General features: G+C 43.6%; 1 protein-coding gene and 1 long non-coding RNA gene across 3 annotated transcripts in view; one reads left to right on the forward strand and one right to left on the reverse strand.

Moving 5' to 3' along the window:
* The window catches only part of LOC144382337 (uncharacterized), a 1,106,857-nt gene that overhangs the window by 336,072 nt on the left and 746,125 nt on the right, over positions 1–24,660 (reverse strand). The gene's annotated exons all lie outside the window — the stretch shown is intronic.
* PRMT8 (protein arginine methyltransferase 8) overlaps positions 1–24,660 on the forward strand; it is an 85,133-nt gene that overhangs the window by 14,647 nt on the left and 45,826 nt on the right. The window contains exons 1-2 of one of the 2 annotated variants that reach the window (XM_078075512.1): positions 21,260–21,401; positions 23,586–23,771. In XM_078075512.1, the coding sequence (XP_077931638.1) occupies positions 23,691–23,771 (81 nt within the window). In that variant the 5' untranslated portion in view covers positions 21,260–21,401; positions 23,586–23,690. Of the gene's footprint in view, positions 1–21,259; positions 21,402–23,585; positions 23,772–24,660 lie in introns of those variants that run through there. The other variant, XM_036082099.2, reaches the window with a different exon arrangement.

A 24,660-nucleotide genomic window follows, 5' to 3' on the forward strand; every position in this document is an offset into this window, starting at 1 on the left:
CTTGCCAGTCCATTGTCTACACCAAAGCACAATACCTGGGCTATGGAAGGACTCAGTGGATGTTTGTTGAATGAATGAATGAATGAGTGAATGAGTTATGGGTAGAGATTGCCTACTCAGAGGAGCAATGCAAGGTGATTGTTCTGCAGCTGGTTGCCTTTGGGGGTTAACATCAGGGATCACCATTCTCTCTCATTTGGCATTGGTGGTGATGGTTGGGTATTAAATAATTTTAGGATGAGGTCTAAGGGATTTGGGAGACCTGGTGATAGCCCAGGCTCTGCAACTTGCTTGCTATGGGACAGGTATTTTCTGAGGCTGTCCTTGACCCTGAGAGTACTGCAAAATAAAGAATCAGGGAGTTTGAGGTTCTCAGTTGCTCTGCATTTACCATGTAGCATTATCCTTTGGGAGGGAGAAGAACAAAGATTATGATAGAGTGAACCTGGAGAAGTGGTTGAATCCGTAAGGAAGTATCCTGGTAGTTCCTTACATGAAACATTGTTCAACACCCCCAGCATCACCCAATTCTCTCAGAAAGTTCTAATGTGAGCTTCCATGCCCTCTTTCTTCCTCTTTCCCTTGTGACTGAATGGGCTTTATCCCGGGGATTCTGGAAGCCTTTTGGCAGAGCTCTGACTCATAAACAAAATCTAATTTGTGTATATTTAACACATAATTCCCCTTAAATTTCCCTTGTATTTCGGCTTGAGTAGGGATTTTACATTAAGGTTGAGTAGCTGACTGGGTGATCCCAGTAAGTTCCTTGGCTATTTGGGCTGAGTTAATAGCATCTTACCTGAAGCCAGGGGACAGGACTTCATGACTCATTGAGGTCCCTTTCAGGTTTCCATTGTTAATTTGACTTTTCCAGCTGCAGGTTTTAGTGAATATAATTGTGTTCTATACTTATACATACTATCTTCTCTTTCCATGGTCAATTTCCTGTGATATCTTCTATACTTTGCTGTGCCTGGATCTTTTTGGAGAGCTGGCTACTTGCCTCTTCCAGGTCACTTCCCCATCAGTGTCAGGAAAGTGCATCACCTCAGTCCCTCTCAAGGGTTCTGGAGATGAGAACCAGGATATGAGTAAAGAAAGCACCAAAAGTTACCAGTCTTAGGAAAAATATTTAGTAGCAACTATTTTAATTCAGTCCATCGCTTCAGCATATCCATTCCCTACAGTATATTGTTTTGCAGTAATTCATTCTGTCCAATTTCAGATAATGAATAATCACTATTATATCAGGTATTGCTCTAGTGGTTTCCTCCAAGGAGCCTAGGGTGACTTACCACATCTTGGAATTCTTTTCCAGGCCCCACATCTGAATGATAAGGAGGAGCCAGGTGGAAGAAGAGGACAGGAGTAAGAGTGACTCTTTCAGATGGGGAGGCTCTGAGGAGAGGTGCTTTGTCAAGGTCAGAGAGTTAGCTTCAGGGCCAGAGCCAGGCTCTAGGCACTCATGGTCCTATGCATCAGGTTACTGTGTTTATTTTCCAATCTCTGCTAAATTCATCTTGTCTTTTCTGCTTACTACAAGGTGGTCTCTTATCCCCTACAGAAAACCAAAGAGTTCAGTTTTCTCCATGCTTGGTGCCTAGTTAGCTCAGTGTCAGAGCCCTGTCTAGGTCTTGAAACAGGATCCTCTTGCTCACCTTGCCAGGAATGCCAGTGACCAGATTGATGTTGGGGTGTGGCTTGCATTTTAGGCTGCAGGATGTGGACTGAATCCATTAGCTCTTTCACTGGAGATCACCCATATGAGTTGGATTAGGAGTCAACCTGCCTCAAGGTGGGGTTGTAGACCAAAGATATCTGGAGGCCCTTTTCTAAGTGTGCTGGTATCTTACATTTGTTCCTCCAGTTTGCTCTCCATCTTTCTTCACTCTGATTTATGCCTTGGAAGACTGAATTATAATGGACTGTATCAATAGGCTCCCTTTCCCAGCTCCCCCAGGCCTCTGGCCGTTAGAGTTCCACCAGAGGGAAGCATCAGCAGATCAGAGAAGGGAGGGGAGTGAAGTCAGAGTAGTTATTCTTCCAGCTCCTTCCCTATGGGGTCACTATCTACTCTTTCCCAGAACTGAAGCTCTCATGTAGCCCTCTCCATATAGCTATCACCATCTCTGGGTTCCAGTAACTTCTCTCCTCTTGCCTCCTTACAGCTAGAGGTCATCATGGAGCTCCTGTGTTACCAGTCCTGGGGTACTGTCATTGTAGCTTCCACTGAGCTACTTTTACAAACAGAAATGCTTGATGGCGTTCATTGAGTACTTACTATGCTCTAAGCACTTTTCAAAGCTCTTTACATGGACTATTGAATTTAATTCTTAAACAATCTTCTGAGTAGATACTAATAATGTCCCCAATTTACAAAGGAAGGAACCGAGACACAGAAAAGTTTAGTAAATTTCCCAGGGTCACATAGCTAGTATGTGGTGGACCCTGGTTCCAAACATAAATAGTCACATACCAGAACCCAAATTCCCATTGGTTACCAATGTGGTCCCTGGACCAACCAAATCAGCATCATCAGGGAACCTGTTAGAAATCAAATTCTCAACCCTACCTCAGACCTACTGATTCAGAGACTCTAGGGGTGGGTCCTGCAATCTATTCTTCAGGTGATTCTGATGCTCACTCACGTTTGAGAACCACTGCTCCACACTGAACCTTCACATGTGGTACAGGTATCTAAACACTCATCACTTTCTTTGAGAGAAATTCACTCTTTTTTTTTTTTTTTCTTTCTGTACCCACTGTGACTCACATGGCTGAACTAGCATGGCTAACTTCCATTCTCCAGCCTATCCTAGGCTGCCTTAAATACCATGCATTGCCCGTGGTTTAGGCAGTTTCTATCTTCTGTATTTTGGTTATTCTGATAAGCCAGAAGCTCAGGTTCCCCTCAAGGTTGGTTTCTCAGGGCTGTGTGCCTATTTGCTCTGGCTTTGTCTTTCACTGATCTTCTCCTTTTTCCAAGCCTCAGCTCTCTAATTGTGAACACAACAGTGATAAGTAATGGGAAGACATGAACCAAACCTGCTCATAGTTAGTTTCATTTGGTCTCAGAGAGGCCAGCATTTAAAAATCAAGACATTTCTGATCAGAAGATAACATCATGGGACACTGGCCACCTCTTAGAGAAGGTGCCCATCCTCTCTCTGCCATAGTCCCCTGCTTACCCGTGGTGGGTGTCATCATCTATATTCACACACTCCACTGGTTCATGTCACCAGCTGGGTCCCCTTGGACATGCCTTTTTGATCCTTGGGCTCCACTGTATTGAATCTAGTCCCTTCTTTTTCTATAGATGGGAATCCAAGGCCAGAGAGGGTAAAGGCTGACTCAAGGATGCACAATGAGTTAGTGGCAAGCTGGGACCAGAAATAAGAGCTGTTGGATCCAAGCATGACCCTAAGTGGGATGACTTTGAATGGAAAATATTTTGGGCAGGGGCTGTCATTGCTGGCCCTACAGCTCAGGATCTTGACCTTGGAGCAACACTGCCTCTCCTAAGTCTGTGTTAAAATTTGGAAGGCAGCTTCCTCTAGGCTTGATTCCATGTTCTTTTAATTTCTAACACAATGACCTTGAAATAAGAGTTATATATTCTTTCCTCAAAAGATTGGCGTAAAGGTCAAGTGAAAAAAGTTAAAGTGCACTTAGCACAGAACCTGATTAACATGGTAGCTGTTGTTTTGTTTGTGGTGGTGAGTGTTGATCAGGATTGCTACATGCTCACCTGTTTTGAGTGAATTCAGAAAATCAGACCTGGTTTGTGTGTTAAAGTTAAGCCAAGACACCTAGGGGAAACTGGACTCAGAAATCCTGCCTATTGCCAACTCTGACAGCATGGAAGCCCTGACTTCTGTCATTTGCTGACATCAAGGACCTGGGGGGAAGCCACTTAGACTCTGAGCCCTAGTCTTCTCTACTGGGACGTTTGTCCACCCATCCATCCATTTATCCATTTAATTAGTTGCTCCTTCAACAAGTATTTACTGAGAATGAACTATGTGCCTGCCCCATGTCATGCAGTATGATAAACCCTGGAGATGCAACCAAGTAAGAAACAGTCCTTGCTTTTGAGGAGTTTATGCTTTAGTAGGGGAGTCAGACAAGATACCAGCCATTACAAGGGTATTGTGGAGACTGAAGGAGGGGTGCCAAGGGAGCATCTATAGAAGGGTGCTGTTGGGATGCCTGGGTGGCTCAGTCATTAAGCGTCTGCCTTTGGCTCAGGTCATGATCCCAGGGTCCTGGGATCGAGCCCCGCATGGGGCTCTCTGCTCAGCAGAGAGCCTGTGTCTCCCTCTGCCTGCTGTTCCCCCTGCTTGTGCTCTCTCTCTCTGTCTCTCTGGCAAATAAATGAATAAAATCTTTAAAAGAAAAAAAAAGGAAGAGTGCTGTTGGGAGAAAAAGGACAAGACTTGTAATTTAAAATAAGACTTCACCATTTGCTAAGAACTGCAACGCAGGAAAATAAGAGGCAAAGTCATGCCCCTGAAGGCTGTATGCTTCAGTTCCCTCTGTTCCTTAACATTTCTTAGCACAGCAAAACCATAAGTTTTCTTTTATACAGAGATGAAGGCCAAGCCTTCCCCTCAATTATCTTGCAGTTGCACAGGAGAGGAATTTCATGACATTCACTGAGGGAAGGGACTATGGCACTCATGGAGGGGGAAGTCCCATGATTCTTTCTTTTTTTAAATTTTATTTATTTATGTGAGAGAGTGACAGAGAGACCATGAGTGGGAGGAGGGACAGAGAGAGAGGGAGAAGCAGACTCCCTGCTGAGTGGGGAGCTCACCAGGGGGCTTGATCCCAAGACCCTGAGATCATGACCTGAGCTGAAATCAGATGCTTAACTGACTGAGCCACCCAGGTGCCCCAATCTCATGACTCTTAATAAGAGATCTTGGGACCCTCTGATTAGTAACCTTAAAAAGCTGTCCTTAAAAGGAATCTTATAAAGCATTGAGGACCTATCATTCTGTGGAGATTTATCTTTCTTTGACAGGCAGATTGCATGTTCTGTGACCAATTTCTTTAGGTCTTTAGGACTTGCTATAGGGAATGATATCTGAGTCTCTTACTGGAGTTGTCCAGGTGTGGGCTGGGCAGGAATGTGTCAGTAGACAGGGAGGAGCTGGTGATTCTAGGCAGAGGAATAACAGGTAACAAGGCCAGGGCACAACGCATCAGGGGACACAGGAAGGGCAGTAGGACTGGAGCAGCATTTGAGGAGGAACCCGAGGAGTATACAGGGCTCATATCATGGCAGAGAGTAGAGAACTGTAACTCTTGGTAACAAATTTGGACTTTAACTGTAAGGACTCTGGTAGCACCAGCTTCTGCTTAGGCCTCATGAACAAAGTGTTTGCTAACAGCTAACCCAGTTTTCCTGGGCTCTGGAGTGCTCAGCCTCCTTTGAGATAAAGCAGGGCAGAACAGGACATTCGTGTGGGGGAACATCTGAGAGCCAGCCTAGAGTGGGGCCAGAGTCAAGCATGGACAGGTGGCAAAATGTGCCCTGGGGGCTCTCTGGGATGGAGCTGCCTGGTGTGGGATGAGAGTGGGCCTCCAGGACTGACTTCCAACTGCTCCATCATGGCTATTCAGCCCTTTTCTTTGCATAGCTCCCCCAGACACCTTGTCAAGGAAATCATTCATTCATTTATTTGCTCATTCATTCATACCTTCAATGAATATTTATTGAACACTCACTCAGTGTCAGGCACAGTTCTATAAACTGGGATTACAGAGCACCTGATGGTGCCTGCATTTATAGAGCTTTCATTGTATGGGGAAGATAGACATAAACAAATATCCAAACTATTATTAGGCACCAATAAAAGTTTTGAAGAAAAATAAAGCGAGTAAGGGAATAGAATGTGATGGAGGTGGGGTATTTGCAGAAAGGGTAACCTGGAGAGGACACTCTGCAAAAGTGAGATTTGAATAAAAACTTAAATGAGGTGAATGAGGGAATCATTCAAATATATGGACAAAACAGCTGGTGCAAAGTTCCTAGGTGGGGGCAAGTTTTGGGTGTACAAGCAGTAGAATGAAGTCCAGGCTGACAGAGATAAAATAGCAGGAGGGGGTTGGAAAGGTTGCAGGTCCTTATAGGTATGAAAGGGATGGAAAATTTGGGGATAAAAGTTTAGGACCCAGAACACTGAGGGGATGTCAGTTGGACTCTGGGCTTTCCTACTTCCCCTACAGCACATGGCCTTCCTTTGATTCTAGATACTACCTTTCCCAGGCTCCAGAGACCAAATGGTCTCTCAATTTTGTCCTCTTCCTCTTTCCTATCATTATTGCTTTTTCCTGCTTCAACTTTATTAGTAATGAAGGTGACGTTTTGTTCTGCTCTCTCTCAATTCTTTTCTTGTTCTTCTTTTTATTGAAGTATAGTTGACATACAACATAGTAATTCAGCAAGTCATACATCATACTATGCTCACAAGTGTAGTTAGCATATGTCATCATGCAATGCTATTACAATATCTTTGATTATATTCCTTTTTTTGTACCTTTCATCCCCATAACTTATTCATTCCATACCTGGAAGCCTCTACTTCCCACTCCCCTTCACCCATTTTGTCTATTCTCCCACTCTCCTCCCCTCCGGCAGCTACCAGTTTGTTCTCTGTGTTTAGGAGTTTGTTTCTGCTTTTTGTTTGTTTGTTTGTTCACTTGTTTGTTTGTTTGTTTTTATTCCACATATAAGTGAAATCACATAGTATTTGTCTTTCTCTATCTGACTTATTTTATGTAGCATGATGCCCTCTGGTCCATTCATGTTGTCTCAATGGCAAGATCTCATTCCTTTTTATGGATGAGCAATATTCCACTGTGTATACACACACACACACACACATATATACACACACATATATATACAATGAATATACATATTCATTAATCTAGGGATGGACACTTGGGTTGTTTCCATATCTTGGCTATTGTAAATAATGCTGCAAGAAATATAGGGGTACATATATCTTTTCAAATTAGTGTTTTTGTTTTCTTTGGGTAAATACCCAGTAGTAGAATTGCTGGATCATTTCGTATTTCTATTTTTAATTTTTTGAGAAGCTTCCATGCTGTTTTCCACTATACTTGTTACATTCCCACCAACAGTGCATGAGGGTTCCCTTTTCTCCACATCCTCATCCACACTTGTTATTTCTTATCTTTTTGATACTAACCATTCTGACAGGTGTAAGGTGGTACCTCATTGTGGTTTTGATTTGCATTTCCCTAATGACTACTGATGTTGAACATCTTTTCATGTATCTATTGGCCATCTGGATGTCTTCTTTAGAGAAATGTCTATTCAAGTCCTCTGCCCATTTTTAAATTGGATTAATTGTTTTTTTGTTTTGCTTTGGTGTTGAGCTGTACAAGTTCTTTATATATTTTGGATATTAACTCCTTATTGTCTATATCATTTGTAAATATATTCTCTTATTCGTTGCCTTTTCATTTTGTTGGTGGTTTCCTTTACTATACAAAGGTTTTTATTTTGGTGTGATCCCAATAATTTATTTTTGCTTTTTTTCTTTTGCCTGAAAAAACACATCTAGTAAAATGTTGCTAAGGTTGATATCAAAGATACTATTTATGTTTTCTTCTAGGACGTTTCTAATTTCAGGTCTCACATCTATGTCTTTAATCCATTTTGAGTTTATTTTTGTGTATGATGCAAGAAAGTGGTCCAGTTTCATTCTTTTGCCTGTAGCTGACCAGCTTTCCCAGCACCATTCCTTGAAGGGACTGTCTTTTCCTTGTATATTCTTACTTCCTCTGTTGTAGATTAATTGACCTTATAAGCATGGGTTTATTTCTGGGCCCTCTGTTCTGTTCCATTGATCTTTGTGTCTATTTTTTGTGCCAGTACCATACAGTTTTGATTACAATAGTTTTGTCTTTCCTATCATTGTTAAAATGTACTTTCTTCCTCCTTTCAGGAATGAAGAGACATGATGAGTGAGTTTACACTAAGGTGTTAATTTAGACAAGTAAATGCTTTATGTGTCATATTAAACCCAATAGCACATAACATAAAACTTACTATCTTAACATTTTTAAGTGTACAGCTCAGTAGTTTTAAGTACATTCACATTGGACTCTGGGCTTTCCTACTTTTGTCCTCTTCCTACTTTTCCATGCCTGAGCATGGAGCCTGATGCAAACGTCACTACCATTCGTCTCTGGAACTCTTTCAACTTGCAAAACTGACTATACCCATTACACAATAACTCACCATGTTCCCCTCCCCCTCCAACCCCTGGCAACCACCATTCTACTTTCTGTCTCTATGATTTTGACTACTCTAAGTATCACCTTATATAGGTGGAATGATACAGTATTTGTCTTTTTGTGACTGGCTTCTTTCATTTAGCATAAAGTCCTCAAGTTCATCCATGTTATAGTAATTGTCAGCATTTCCTTTCTTTTTAAGACTGAATATTCCATTTTATGTATAGATCACATTTTGCTTATCCATTCATTCATTGATGGGCACTTGGGTTGCTTCTACATTTTAGCTTTATGAATAATGGATGTACAAATATCTGTTCAAGACTCCCCTTTCAATTCTTTTGACTATGTATCTAGAAGTAGAGTTGCTGGATCATATGGTAATTCTATTTTTAATTTTTTTGAGGAAATGCCATACTCTTTTCCATAGTGGCTACATCATTTTACATTCCCACTAACAGTGCAAAAGGGCTCCAATTTCTTCACATCCTTGCCAACACTTGTTATTTTCTTTTTCTTTCCTTCTTTCTAAAAAATATTAGCCATCCTACTGAATGTGAGGTAGTATCTCATTGTACTTTCAATTTCCATTTCATTAATAATTGGTTCTATTTGGTTTTGCTTCATATATTTTGCATATCTTTTATTAGATGAATATGCATTTGCAATTATGTTCTTTTCATGAATTGATCTTAATCATTATGAAAATATCCTCTTTTCCTGATATTATTGGCTCATATCTATTTTGTCTTATATTAATATAGCTACTTTAGTTTTCCTTTCATTAGAGTTAACATAGTATGCCATATTTCATCCTTTTACTTTTTTATGCTAAAAGTAAGTTTCAAATAGGGTGGAATATGTCTGTGTTTAAATCTAATATGACAACCTTTGCTTTTTAATTGAGGTTTTTAGACCATTTATATTTAATGTAATTATTGATGCTATTGGGTTCAAATCTACCATCTTGCTATTTGTTTCTATATCATTTATCTGTACTTTGTTACCTTCACCTTTTTTTCAACTTTTTTTGGGGGGGCAATACATGAGTATTTTTTATGATTTCATTTTATATCCTTTCCTGGTTTACTGTCTATAACATTTTGTGCTTTTATAAAATGGCTGCTTTAAACTTTGTAGTATATATATTTAATTTATCACAGTCTATCTTCAAGTAAAATTACAGCACTTCACATATATTATAAGAATCTTGTAAGAGTATACTTCCATTTTTCCCCTCCTGGCCTTTGTGCTACTGCTACCATACATTTTATTTCTACATATGTTATAAATACCATAAGACATTGGTTTTTTTTTTATTTAAACAGTGATCTTTTAAAGACATTTAAATAATAAGAAAAAAGGGTTTTTTTTTATATTTACCCATTTTCAGAGCACTTCATTCTTGACATAGATCCAAATTTCTCTCTGATGTCATTTTCCTTCTGCCCAAAGAATGTCCTTTAACATTTCTTAGAGTGTGGGCCTGAGGATGGTGAAATCTTTCAGCTTTTGTAAGACTCAAAAAGTTTTTATGTTGCCTTTATTTATTTATTTTTAAGACTTTATTTATTTGAGAGAGTGAGTGAGAGAGAGAGAGAGAGAGAGAGAGCATGAGCTGGGAGAGGGAGAGGGAGAAGCAGACTCCCTGGCTGAGCAGGGAGCCCGATGAGGGGCTCCATCCCAGGACCCTGGGACCATGACCTGAGCTGAAGGCAGACCCTTAACTGACTGAGCCACCCAGGCACCCCATATGTTGTCTTTATTTTTAAAGATATTTCACTGGGTATAGAATTATAAGTTGAGAGTTTTTCTTTTTTCTTTCCAGCACTTTAAAGACGTTGCTGTCCTGTCTTCTGGGCTGTGTTGTTACTTATAAGTTGGTTGTCATTATTTTCTTTGTTCTGTATATAGCATCTCTTTTCCTCCTTCTGGCTGTTTTTAAGATTTTCTATTTATCAGTGGTTTTAAGCAGTTTGATTATGATGTAACTTTTTAAAAAATTTATTTTTAAATACTTTATTTATTTATGAGAGAGAGAGAGAGAGCACGAGAGAGAGCACGAGTGGGTGAGTGGCAGGGGGGGAGGGAAAAGCGGACTCCCCACTGAGCATGGAGCCTGATGCAGGGCTCAATCCCAGCGCCCCAGGATCATGAGCTGAAGGCAGATGCTTAACTGACTGAGCCACTCAGGTGCCCTGATTATGATGTAACTTGGTGTAATTTTTTCTGCTTCATATTTCTTTTCCTCAGGGTTTGGTGAGTTTCTTGGATCTGCAAATTTATGTTTTTTATTATTTGGAATTTTTCAGCCATCATTCCAATATTCTTTAACTATTTTTCTGCTTCCTCTTTCTTTGGGTGCTACAATTACATGTGCCCCAGGACACCTGAAGTTGTCCCACAACTCAATGATGCTCTGTTTAACTTTTTTTATTATTCAAATATAATTAACGTGCAGTGTTATATTAATTTCAGGTGTGCCATATAGTGGTTCACCAATTTCATGCATTTCTCAGTGCTCATCAAGATAAGTGTACTCTTTGTTCCCCTCACCTATTTCACCAATCTTCCCATCCACTTCCCCTTTGGTAACTATCAGTTTGTTCTTTATAGTTAAGAGTCTGTTGTTGTTGTTGTTGTTCTCTTTTTTCCCTTTGTTTGTTCATTTGTTTTGTTTCTTAAATTCAACATATGAGTGAAATCATATGGTATTTGTCTTTCTCTGACTGTCTTATTCCACTTACCATTATACTCTCTAGGTCCATACATATTGCTGAAAATGGTAAGATTTCATTCTGTTTAACCACTTTTCAGTCTTTTTTTCTCTTTATGTTTTATTTTAGATAGTTTTTATTGCCTTCTGTCAGATTCACTAATACTTTCTTCTGTAATGTTTAATCTGCTATTAACCTAATCCAGTATATTCTTCATCACATATAATTTTTATGTCTAGAAGTTCAGTTTGGGTCATTTTTCTATCTTTCATGTCTCTACTTATTAGTTTTAATTTTTCATCTAGTTACTTGAACATATGAAATAGTTCCAATAACAATTTTAATGACCTTGTCTGCCAATTCTGTCATCTGTCTTCTTTCTGGGTTGATCTCATGAGATTGGCTTTTTTCTTCATTATAGGTAGTATTTTCTCAATTCTTTGGTAAGTCTGATAATTTTTGACTGAATGGCAAACACTGTGCAATCCAGACCTTGGGATATTGTTGGGTACTGGATATTTTTTGATATATTGTATTACTAGGCTTTGTTCTGGGATGCAGTTAAGTTACTTGAACAGTTTAACCCTTTCAGGTCTTGCTTTTAAGCTTTGTTTGGTGGGATTAAAGCAGTCTTTAGGGCTAATTTCCACCACTAAGGGAAAAATAACCTTTTCTGCATATTCATGAATTATGAAGTTTTCTACTCTGGCTTAAGGGGGCAAGAAGTATTCCTGTCCCTCTGTGAGAACAATAAATCGTCCCTCTGTCTTCTCAGTAGTTCTTTTCCTGGCATCAGGTAGTTTCTTCACATGCATGGTTTGATCCACCTCAGCTGAAGGCTTGAGGGGGATTCTCTCCAGGTCTCCAAAGCCCCACCGTCTCCCCAGCCCCATAGTCTTCTACCCTCCAGTATTTTGCCTTGCAACTCTCACTGCCCTGCTATCTCCAGAGTCCCACCTCCATCTCTTCAACTAAGACAGATTTCTTGCTGGGTTTCCACTCCCTACACTGTAGCCTGGATACTCACACTAGGCAACAAGCTGGGCCATTGTAGGATTCGTCTTTTTTGTTTGCCATCTCAGGGTACAGTTTTTCATTGTCTGATGTTCCATGTCCTGAAAATTATTATTTCTTATGTTTTGCCTGGCTTTTTAACTGATCATGGGCATTGCCTGGGAGTGCTTTTAAAAATCCAGATTCCTGGAATCTGTCATTGACCAATTTGAGGCCACCTTTGGAGGAGTGGCCAAATATATACCAGATGGCTGACATTGTTTTTTTTCTAACTGGAATGCCAGTATTTCCTGTGCAAACTTGCATCAGAATCTCTGATTAAAGGAGTCAGTCACTTCTGCTCAGGATCTGGGTGGAAATACATTTATTTGGAGTAAATGGGTTTGCTAGAACTAGATAGAAAGTGTCTGGAGGAGTCCATAGAAACCAGATGAGAATCTGGTTGGTGTGGCTATGGTCTTGACAAACAACTTGTGATTTTCTTTCCAATGTATGACTGTAGCTCACTTTTCTTCAGGGATCAGCTTAATGGCCAGGTGATGGGGCCTGAGGCTCTGTGAGGTTCAACTCTGAGGTTCAGACCAGGTATGCTATATGGGCTGAATCTGTCAGTCAGCTTCCCTGAGCCACAGTATCATTACCTGCATTTCTGGCCTTGCACTATTTGGTGTGAAGAGATTTGGGAAAATATCTAACAGATACACTTGAATCTGTACTTGAAACCACTTGTAGTCTGTACAGATGGAATTATGGGTGCTTAGTAAATCCATTCTATATTTGAAAGATATTTTCTCCTCCTAGAAATCTCAGGAGATCAAGAGATAAGACACTTCTTGATAAAGACATTTGGAGTACCATTGAACCCTCATAGGAGTGTTAAGGATTATTAAGATTCTGATAATTATTTTTCTCAGTTTTGTCTTTCTTCTTGCTGTCTTTCTACCCTTTCAAGGGGAATGAAAGTTCTCTGATTACATGGTGGCGAAAAAAGTCTCCTTCACTCCACTTTCATAATATATTTATGAAGGGCAACATCGACCCAATGAAGTGTAAGGATACTGTAACCGACACATCTTTATTGAGCCCCAGCTCTATGCCAAGTATTAAAGGAGAAACAATAACACATAGGATCTGGTTCCTGGTCTGAAGGAATTTACTTCTTGGTTGTAGAAGCAACACCTACAATTGTGAGACCATTTTTCAACAAAATAACACAGAATGTGTAACCAGTAGCTTTAGACCAGCAGACGTCATATGAGCTCAGAATAGGAGTAGAAGAGACCAGGTGTAAGGAGCTGGAAAAAATGACTGACTTTTCATGATGGCTATGTTCCTGAAGATAGCAATTGCATAATACTCAGAAAGCTCCAAGGAAGGGGGGCAGAATAGAGCCTAGAGAGCGGACAATGTGGAGGGGGAGGACCAGAGTCAGGCAGGCAGAAGAACAGAATGCTAAGAGTAGCCAAAGCTACTGTGTCTTGTGCCAGAGAAGAGCCCAGGGGACATCCAAAAATAGCATAAGGGCATAGATTCAGATTGCCACAGATGGAAGTTTCATACTCCTTTACCACACATTAGAATTTCCTGCAAATATTTACATACTCAGCATCTTTCAGTCATCACAGTAGGCTCATGAAAGAAGCAGGACACATAATTGTTGTCATTTGACAGAAAAAGAAAGAGAGTGTAAGAAAGTTTAAATTGCTTTTGCATAGTGACCTGAATAGGACAAGAAAGAACCAAGACCAAAACCCATAGATGTTCTATCTGTACAACTTCAGCCTGATACCCACTGCCTCCATGGATGACCCAGCCTGGGGTGGGGAGTCATGAACCCAGCTCAGATCCTACAGGGATGATTTGACCCAAATATGAAACTAAAGCTTAGTCCAACTCTGGGTGAGGTGTGGGTGTGAGGACATTGGCTGTGTCTTTCTGCACATATGCCCATACAGGGAAGTGGAGAAGGAAGCCAAGTGCTTGGTGACCACTTTCAAGTCAAAGGAGAGAAAAAGGCTCCTGTTGCCTTGGGGAGGGAAAAGGGAGGAAATGTGGGGTGGGGGGGGGAGTCTGCTTTTTAAACCCATTAAGGAGGAAGAGCCAGGAGTCAAACATCCAATTAACCTGACATCTCTTGCAGCCAAAATATCTGAGGATATAAGAAGAGAATTTAATATGTGGAGGCTTGGGAGAAAAGTGACTAATAGCTGGAAAACAGCCCCAGTTTATTTAAAAAATAGGTCAGGCCCAACAAATCCAATAGATTCCTTCCCAGCAGTTACTGATCCAGGAGACAGAGGGAGTGCCGTGTGGGTGCAATGCCATTTTGATTTAAAGCAGGCACTGCTGTTGTACCACAAAGAGACAGCCAAGGGCTGACGGGAAGCACCCAGACACAGTGCACAGCTGCTGAGGACTGCCCTTCGAGTTGAGGCACATCATGACCCTGGCAATGACAGCAAGTTAGGGACTGGCGCAAGGTCACCTAGCCTAAAGGTGGCACAGCTACACTCAATCCAAGCTCTTTCACTGTGGGAGCTAAGATGCTTTCTGTGAATTGTGGCTGCCTCTGGTCCAGGTGTCCTTGGCCCAGCCCTGACATCGTCTGGGGTATCACAGTAGCACCAAGGCTATTCCAGGCTGGCCCTGGGGACTGCATTAGGGATCAGAGAGTGATGGAGAAGGCAGGTAGCTGTCCTCAGCTCTGTCTGGACCAGGATTTCATAGGCATCACTGCGGGGAGCTTGTTAAATGTGCAGCTTGTTGGGTCTCACCCCCCAGGCTCTGACTCCATTGGTCTGGGGTGGGGCCTGAGACCCATCCTAAGGTGGCTGATGCAGATTTTAATAGAGAAACACTGTCCTAAATCAGAGTCCCACAGATAGTTTCCTCAGAACATTAATTTCTAGAGATGTTTATAGAGCTCTCAGAAGAAAAGGATGTCGCAGCCATAAATTTGGTAGCAAAAGACACCCTAACTCCCTCTTGGAGATTCACAATTTGTTTTAGCAAATTAAAGGTTTAAAAGTATTGCAATTAAGAAACCTCTTCACATTTTTCAGTATATACATATATCAAATCATTATGTTGTACCTTAAACTTATACATTATATGTCAATTATACTTCAGTAAAGCTGGGGAAAAAAATGAAAAATCTCTTTAGCTTACTTGTCCAAACTTACTTGACCATGGAACCCCTTTTCTAGGAATCTCTATTCTGTAGAATACAATGTGGAAAAATGTAACACTAGACCAGTGGAGCTCAAACTCTGTGATACATCAGAATCACATGGAGGCTTGTTGGAACAGATTTCTAAACCCTACCACAGAGATTATGATTCAGTGGTTTCTGGTAAAGGCTGAGAATTTGCATTTCTTTCAAGCTCCAAGGAGATGCTGATGCTGGTGGTCTGAGGACTAGACACTGAGAACCACTGTCTTAGATCCCTTGGTAAGCCCTGGCTCAGGCAAGTGTTCTGCCAGGCCTCCTGGCAACATTCCCCAGGGCAAAGCATTCACCAGTAGGAAAGTGGGGGCTGAGAATAGTGGGTGGCAAGATCGGAGGGAAGAGGATTCCAGGGAGGACAGCCCTGGAGGGAACTTGAGTCTAAAGTAATAAAGCATGTGAAGATTGGTTCTGCCAAGATGTCAGTCATAATCAGGGACACTGTAGAACAGGATGATCCCAGTGGGTGACAGCAGTTGACACTCTCTAACATGCATCAGTGCTTGGCCCTGCCCCAGGGGGTCTAGAAAGAGTCTATGACTTTAAAGAGCCAACTCTAGTGAGGGACATGGGAGTGACTGTTGACAAATATACAGGCCAAGGTGCCCTGGAGGCCATGCACAGGAAGACATCACAGTCTTGTGGGACCAGCAGCATCTAGATGCTTCCCCCCATCCTCCGGATTCACAGGTTTCTGACTCTCAGGGTGAGAAACCATGAGCTGGGGCTATTTAGGATAGCACTTTTGGTGGGGAGGCTGACTTTGACATTGCTTTGCTGGGACTCATCTTCAGCCCAGATGATAGGAAACATGGCTGCAGAACAGTAGATGTGAGGGTGGAAACAGGGCTGTCTTTGGCCAAAGGCAGACGTGAAAGCTATATATTTTTGTTGTGATCTTGGACAATAGGAGAGGTCCATATGCCCAGCAGAGCCCTGTTGCCTAACATTCTACCATTAGAATTTTCTTCTTTCAGTTAAAGCTCTGGTCCCTATCTAAAGGCAGACAGATGGTGCTAGAAGAGCTCACCCTAGGTGATTACCAATGACATGGACCACAAGATCACAGTCTCGTGAGTAAAAATCAGGATGAAGAAATAGCGTGATGAGTGTCTGAGGGTGACCCTGGGACAGGGGCCAGTGTGAACATGGGCTAGAAGAAGGTGGGAGAGAGACAAAGTCGTCTGGGAAAAAAGATGTGGTGAGACTTGGCGAGGGGGTCACCTCTCCTCCCACACTCTCCTCTACCCACCTTGCAGTGACCCACCCTTTGCAGTCCCCTTTCTGTTCCCTCCATAGGACCTCAGGCCAGGCAGGCTGCTGCTGAGGACAGACGACTCAGGTTAGAAAAAGCTCTCTTGACATTTGGAAAACAGAGCAGGATTTGGCTCCTCCAGTGGAGCCTCTTGTTCTCAGGAAAATCATTTTTACAGCTTGGGCTGGTGCCAGTAAGAGCCATTTATAGCCCAATGGGCTTGGGTTAGCTTCAGCTGCCTGGTGCAGAAAGTGCTGGCTTCTCTCTGCCCCCTGCTGCCCAGCTTTCCCCATCATATCTCCTTTACTCCACTCTCCTTCCTCAAGACCTCTTTTCCCTCTCCCCTACCACTCTTTCTCTATTTTCTTAGAGGCTCCAGTTCTGGATTTGCCTGTGTGACCCTAGACACATTCCTTTTCTTACGTGGGCTTCAGTTCCTCTTTCTATAAAATGGAGCTTTCTGTTTGTTCCCCTTTGAACTCAGTTACTTTGGAGAGATACCTACTTCTGCCTACCTTCACTGAGGCATTTTCTTCTTTTTAGTCATTGCCTGTTGACCCCTTTTTCTGCAGGACTGGACTTCCTGTCTTGGTCAGCTTTGCCACCTATTTCTGAGCACAGGGCTCCTAGCAGTAGCTCAGTTAAGCTTGGTGTGACTGAACTGAGCTAACCACAGCATCAGTGTCAAGAGCATGACTTTGGTGTCCAACAGATAGCACTTTAGGTCCTGGCTCCATTACTTGTGAGCTCTCACTAAATTTTTTGAGCATCAGTTTCTTTGTAAATTTCAGTGCCTCATTGAGTTATTAGGAGGATTTCATGAGATGGTGTTTGTCAAGTGCTTAGCACAGTGCCTAGCATTAGGGATCAATCAATGTTAGGGATCAATCATCAACAGCATCATCACCTATCATCTACCCTTATTTTCAGATGGAAGTGAGTTAGATTAAAAAAATATGCTCTCCCTGAACCCCCATCCTTGCCCCTCCACCCCTTCAAGGGCCAGCTCAAACACCACTTCTTCAGGAAGCCGTCCTCCTTTTGGTCTCCAGCTTTGGTGCTTCCTCCAGCTTTGGTGTTTCCACAACACTTCAGCATTTAGTGGGACTTGGGCCCATTCACCCCAGCAGAATGGGGTGGACTAGGAAGATCATAGATGATTTACTGGGGAGAAAAACTGCTGAAGATGCCTTGGGAAAGGCCAGGCCTAGAGGCAGGTTACAGTGTCTAAAGAGTCCCAATCACAGTTGGCACTAAGAGTAGAAAACAAAGTCAGAAATCCTGACAGTGACAGGTGAGTCTCAAAAGACCAGGAAAGCAGGCAACATGCTATTCTGCAAATAGTGGTACCCTGAGCCTGAGGCCCTTGGGGGAGGTGGGAGAGCAAGGCAGGGCTTCTGTATGCATTGCAGCACCAAGCATCCCACTGCATCAAGGATGGTACTTGAGAGTAATGTGAGCACAAGTCTCATGCTGCAGTGCTAGAGGGGTTAAAACGTCTAGTGGGAAAGAACTTGGGCACAGGGAGAAGATCAGAGCTGTGACAGCCACAGCTATGGGGAGACTGAGGAGCTGAGGTCGGGAGTCAGTCTGGCCTCCATCTCCCACTGTAATTCCCACCCTTGTCTGCCCTCTCAGCCAATGTAGACAAGATGAGTTGAAGTTTGAAGGCTGCCTTCACCCAGAGCCTCTGGTTGACCTATGGAGGACTCAGGGCTTCTGACTTCCCAGATGAACCCACCATTGTCCTCCAAGACCCATCCCCTACATTGCTCGAGTCTTTCCAGGGCCATGGAGGGTAGGCAGATGTGGCAAAGGCTGGGTTTTCAGATACCGTCCAAAGGACCTTCCACTGTGGCTTAACCAACTTTGATAGCTTCCACAGAAACATCTGGATTCCTATACTGGTTCCTATATGCCCATATGGGGACCTAGAAGGTTTGTATACATCTCTGTTCTTCCACAGAACCTGCACAGTGCTTTGCCACAGCTGATATTCAGTAGGTATGTATGGAATGAAAAGCAACACTCCAGGTAGCTGAATGCCTGGGGATCATGGGTCACTGCTGTTTCCCATCCCACTCCCAGCCTCCAGGGACAGGACACATTATCAGCTAATGGACAGAGTGCAAGTCCCCTCTGCAAGAGGCTGAGCCAGGCTGACAGCCTTTGGGACCAGGGACTGGGCCACAGATGCCTCTTTGTCCTCATGTTTTGACCTGTGGTTATTGAGGTGAATGCCCCCCCAAATCCATTCACCCGCTTGCCTCATGAATGTAATGCATGGTGCATGGTAGACACTTTCCAAGTTGGCAATGGAGGAAAGAATCTCAGGAACCCTGTGGAAAAGGGAACCTCAGAATCAGAGCTAAGGGGTGCAGGAGGCCCTTGTACGTATGCTGCCCAGACCAGCTAGGAATTTTTCTCTCCTTAATACCTTTAAATAGAGTCAAGATTGGGGTCAGCTTCATGCATGGAGAATTCGTCAGCTCTAGAAGTAACTGCACAGCTTCCTAGCATGGCGTCCTTCTGGATAAGTGAGGCTAGCTACAGGTTGTCTTTGCTTTCGTGCTGTTGAGTGGCCACTGGATTGCAGCGCTTGTCTCGCACATCCTCAGAGGAGGGGCAGTTACAGAACTGGAGGGATGAAGACACATCCTCCGAAGCCTCTCCCCCCACATCCCCTGGTGCCTCCAAGGTCCTCAGAGAAGGAGGCTTCTGGCTTCTCTCCCTGGCGCAGCCTCATTCCCCTCTACCTCCTTCCCTGGCGGTGTCTCCCAAGTGAGCCCCTTAGCCCCTCTCTGAGCAGATGGTTTCCCTCCAGAGGGCCAGCCTCGGCTTCTTTTCAGAGGTCTGGGATTGCGTTTCTTTTTTTTTGCCAATATTATTATGCTTTGCTCTTTTCAAAAGTAGTACATGTGAATGGCATACATTTTAGAAAGTATCAACAAGCACAGGAAAGGAAAGAATTAACTGTTTATCATCCAACACCCTGTCATAATTGTCGCCAATTCTGGTGACTTCCTTGAGTCTCCCCTCTTAACACAGGCATGAATAGGTTTTAATTTTAAAAATGTGATCACACTGTCTATTCTTCTCCCACTTGTTCTCCTCAACCCACAGTTTATCGTGATCATATTTCTTTTATTAAACACTCTGCCACAACATTACAAGCGGATGTATAGCATTCTGTTGTGTGGATGTACCATAGTTTATGTAATCAGTTTTGTTTCGTGGAACCTCTAGGTTGACTCCCATTTTGTGTTGTCTGCCATGATTCTTTCCTCAGGATGAATTCCAAAAGAAGTAATTACTGGGTTTAAGGATTTGTGCTTTCAAAGACTTTTAATGCATTTTTATCAAACTGCCTTCCAGAAAAATCCTCTTTAGAACTATATAAAAGTACTTCTTTCTCTACAGCCTTTACAAGTGCAGTGTTATCATAGTTGTGGGAGGAGTCAAGCTTATTTAATAATTAAAAATGATAACTTTTTTTAAATTTGAAGCTACCTGGTTTCTAGAGAGGCTAAATATTTTTGCCTCATGTTCATTTGTCATTTGTTTATTTTCATGTGAATTAACGGTAAGATCCTTTGTTCAATGCTAAATGAGGGATGCTTGCTTTCCTCTTATGGTTTATAAGAGCTCTCTACATATTAAGGATATTCACTTTCATCCATCTATGTTAGAAAGGTACTTCTCATTTTATCATTTGCTTTTCAATTCTATTTATGATGTTTATTGACTGGGACTGTACTACTCTGCTTGCTAGACTCTTTTCTTATATGACTCAATGACATTTTAAACTTCACAAATCCAAGCGGAAATTCATTATTTCCCCCTCTCGCCTCACCTGCTCTTCCTGCTGACTTGCTTTTTTCTATTAATGTCACCACTGTTTTTCTGGTCACCCAGGCTTGAATTGTTGGGGTTATCTTGGGTTCCAACATTTCTCTTTTCCCCTATATCCCGTCAGTTGCCAGCCCACAGGCAATCTCTGTGAAGATTCAATTTCTGTCATTTCCCTGGCGGGCGGGCCCTCTAACACAATGGTAGTTCCGGTTCTCATTATTTCTTGACTGGACTTTGAAAATGGCCTCATAAGTTCATACCTTGCTTCCCCATCCCTAGTCCCTTGACTTGTCATTTCTCCTCCTTGCCCCTCCTGCACACCACCACCACATTAATCTTCCTAAAGTAGAGCTTAAGCATGGAACTCTCTGGTAACAAACCACCAACTCCCCATTGTCTTGTATTTAATTACAACCTCTTAGCCTGGCCTTAATTTCCTTCCAATGGAATCTCCCACTATCTCGGCCAAGTTGCTCCTCAAATAAGCTCACAGCTTTCTGCCCCTTTACCTTTTGCTCCAGCCATTCCCTCCTCCTAGAATTCCCTCCCACCATTTCCACCTACCAAAATCCATTCAGAAAGCTCCCCACCTACCCCACTGCCAGCTATCCCAAGCTTTTCTGATTCTTTAAAATGAATTCTCTCTCTTTGAAACTCCCAGAACAATTTGCTCAAGGTTCTCTTGTAAAACAAATCCTATTCCATCTAGTGGAGTCTTCTAAGGTTTTACTTTCCTACCAAAAAAGCAGAGTCCTTTGAGGGCACTCTTACTATTCGTCTCTGTTCTTCCACAGAACCTGCAGTGTTTTGCCACAGCTGATATTCAGTAGGTATTTATGGAATGAAAAGCAACCCTCCAGGTAGCTGAATGCCTGGGGGTCATGGGTCACTGCTGTTTCCCATCCCACTCCCAGTCTCCAGGGACAAGACACAACTATCAGCTAATGGACAGAGTGCAAGTCCCCTCTGCAAGAGGCTGAGCCAGGCTGACAGCCTTTGGGACCAGGGACTGGGCCACAGTCACCTCTTTGTCCTCATGGTTTGACCTGTGGTTATCGAGGTGAATGCTTCCCCAAATTCAATCATCACTTTGCCTCATGAATGCAATGCATGGTGCATGGCAGACACTTTGTAAGTTGGCAGCTGAGAAAAGGATTTCAGGGACCTCGTAGGAGAGAGAACCTTGGAATCAGAGTTGAACAGCAGCTAAGGGGTGCAGAAGGCTCCTGTGACCCTGACCATGCATGCTGCCTGGACCAGGAGGACTTTTTCTCTCTTTAATGTATTTAAATAGAGTCAAGATTGGGGTCAGCTTCATGCACGGAGCCTTCTTCAGCTTTAGAGGTGACTCTGCAGCCACATGGGAGCATGCAACTGACACAGTCTATTTTTAGCCTCCCAGAGACCGTGACCAACATCCCAAGATGAGGGGGGCACACCTGCTGCATCCTAATGAGGCAGCCCCAACTGCCTCTGCCAGCCAGCCGGGATCTCTCCGACCTCAAATCTCATGTTGCTAAACTGGGAAGTCTACTTATTTCCCAGAGGCTGTAGCCTAGATACACCAGGAAAATGGGACCATCACTCTCCCCTGAACTCACTCCCCTCCAGCCCAGGACACAGGGCAGTCTGGGGGCTGTACGCACAGCACAATGGAGAGATGGAGTCACTTGGGTTTCTTGATCTTGCTCTGTCCTAGGGCCTCCCTATTTCCCTTGTTGGGAAGGAGATTAATAAGTCTGAGCTGATTCAGCTCACAAATGAGAAAATCAAGGCATGAAACAGACATGTTTATGTAATCTGAATAATATTGATAACGGTAATAATAATATTAGAGCTTACTATTGCCAGGCACTGTTCTAAACACTTCATATGTATGAACTCACCCAAACTTTTTGACTGCTCGCTCAGATGGGTTTTACCATGATGTCTATTTTATGGAGGAGGAGACTGAGGCACATGATGACAAATGACTTCTGAAGGTCATTTGTCAGCCACTAAGCAGCGGGGCTGTTTTTCAAAGCCAGGCAATGTGGCCTCAGGATTTATGCTTTATACTGTACCACCTGACTCTCAATATCTGTTTTTAGTTTTACTAGAGGCAGGATGGGATCCAGGAGTCCCAGAGGACCAACTACTGGATAATCCTGCTTCTCTATATTTTAAACTTTTACCCTGCTTTGAGGCCTTTGCTGTGCTGTGCACACCTGGATTCTTAAGCTCCGGGGAGAGAAGTTTCTTCTAGATGACCTCGTGTCTGCAGTCAAGCCAAATGTTTGGGCTCCAAAACTCCCTGAACTTCCTCTCCTTCTCCCTCCTCCCCTTAGCCTGTGAAGGCAGAGGTGCTGGCCAGGGACCGGCAGCAGCAGTGGGGTGTAGAGCGGGGCTGCATGGCAGGGTTGGGAACCCAGAAAGAGCATGCTTGGTTGTGCGCAGGCAGGAGGCCACCATCAGCGTGGGCATTCACAGTTCAGAGTAGACTTCTGCCGAAGTTCAGAGTGAAGTTCACAGAAAGCAGGAGGGAAGACAATACGTGTGAGGCCCCAGAACCTAAGAGACCTGCATTTTGGGGGACAAGTGCGGTCTGCTGGAGGGAAGCCCAGGGACTCGATCTTCCTAAGGGTGCAGGTGGGATTCAGTTTAACAAATACCGATTATGTGCTAGGCCCTTTTATAAGCACTTCACAAATAACAACTATCTGATCCTCAGGGTGATTCTAGGACGTGGGGATCGTTTTATTCCCATTTGAGGGATGGGGAAACCAAGGCCCTGAGAGGTTAATTTTGCCCAAGGTCGGGTGCATAGCTCCTGAGTGGCAGAGCTGGGGTTCCGGTTTTGGCAGACTGGCTCTGGAATCTATACTCCAGCCACCAGGCTATGTGACGCTATGCATCTCTCCCTTTAGTGAGCGTTCACTATTCGCCTATAAAGGAATGTATTTTTGTCCTCATTAAGCAGATCTGGAAACTGAGGCCCAGATTGGCTCAGGTCACCTGACTAGTAAGTGATGAGATTGGGTTAATTTGAGGTCTTTTTGGCTCCTCAGTAGCATGGCGCCTCTCTACAAGTCACAGCCCTCAGTGGGCCTGCCAGAAAGCCGGAAGGGTCCATCTGCCCCTTAGGAGTGGTTGCTGTGGCGACTGGAGCCATGGGGCTCAGGGAGGGGAAGGAAGGAGAGGCGACATCTCAGAGGGCAGGGCCTTAGTGCTGCTGTTGACACCAGGCCCCTTCTCTTCCCCTCAGGTGAGCAGTCCCCCCCCGCAGCCCCCTCAGCCCGTCGTCCCACCCAAGCCTGTGCAATGTGTCCATCATGTGTCCACTCAACCCAGCTGCCCAGGACGGGGCAAGATGTCCAAGCTGCTGAACCCGGAAGAGATGACCTCGAGAGATTATTACTTCGACTCCTACGCCCACTTTGGGATCCACGAGGTAAAGCATGCTGAGCTCGGCCCTGCTGTTCCATCACTGTTTTCTGAGGCAGCGTAATGTATTGTCTACTGTCATAAAGGGGGTTTTCTCAGGGGCCCAAGGCCCCTGGCCCTCCCTCCTGTGAGCCTCTCTGGGAGATGGTCAGGGCCAGGCCAGCAGCAGGTGAGTATCTAGAAGCATATGTCTGTGTGTTTCTCGGCCAGAGAGCAAGGGGGGCTTAAGGTTTCTTTGTTTTATGGTCCAGCCCCTGAGTCTTCGAGACCCTAAGCCCAGGTGATCCAGGTGGTCCAGATGTCTTTGCTCTAGGTCCCTGCTCTAGGAGCTCAGATGCTTTGCAGCTCGAGTCCTAAGGCTGAGAACACCTTCCAGAGGCCATGATGTCTGGTCTTCAGGGAGGCCTGAACATGAACCCTTAGGTCCTAGACCAATGAGCACCTCCAGGGGAAGAAATACAGCAAGCTTCCTTGGAAACCTGGCCCAGGTCTGCCATCCTGATTGATTCTCGGGAAATTCTTGTGTCTAAATGCTTGACTTGTACCACAGCAGGGGAAGATTTATGTTCCTTGTGGAACAGAACAGAACTCCCCTACAGCCAGGAAGCCTCCACCCCCCTCACCTCCAGCATTTTCTCCAGCCACCCAGACTGGGAGTGCTTATTCATTAACCAGGTGCTTACGCAGTGCTGGGCACTGTTCTAAGCACATAATACATATCATTTCACTTAATCCCCTAAGAACCCTATGAAGAAAATATTTCTATTATCCCCTTACAGTATGAAGAAATATTGAAAAAGGAACAAAGCCTTGCTTGCTTTGCAAATGCGTTTTTGAAATAAGTCTCCAAGTTCCCCTTTCAATTAGATGCCTCTGTAAACCCTCCCTGTGACAAA

Source organism: Halichoerus grypus, chromosome 6, assembly GCF_964656455.1.
Source record: "Halichoerus grypus chromosome 6, mHalGry1.hap1.1, whole genome shotgun sequence".
Classification (NCBI taxonomy): Eukaryota; Metazoa; Chordata; class Mammalia; order Carnivora; family Phocidae; genus Halichoerus; species Halichoerus grypus.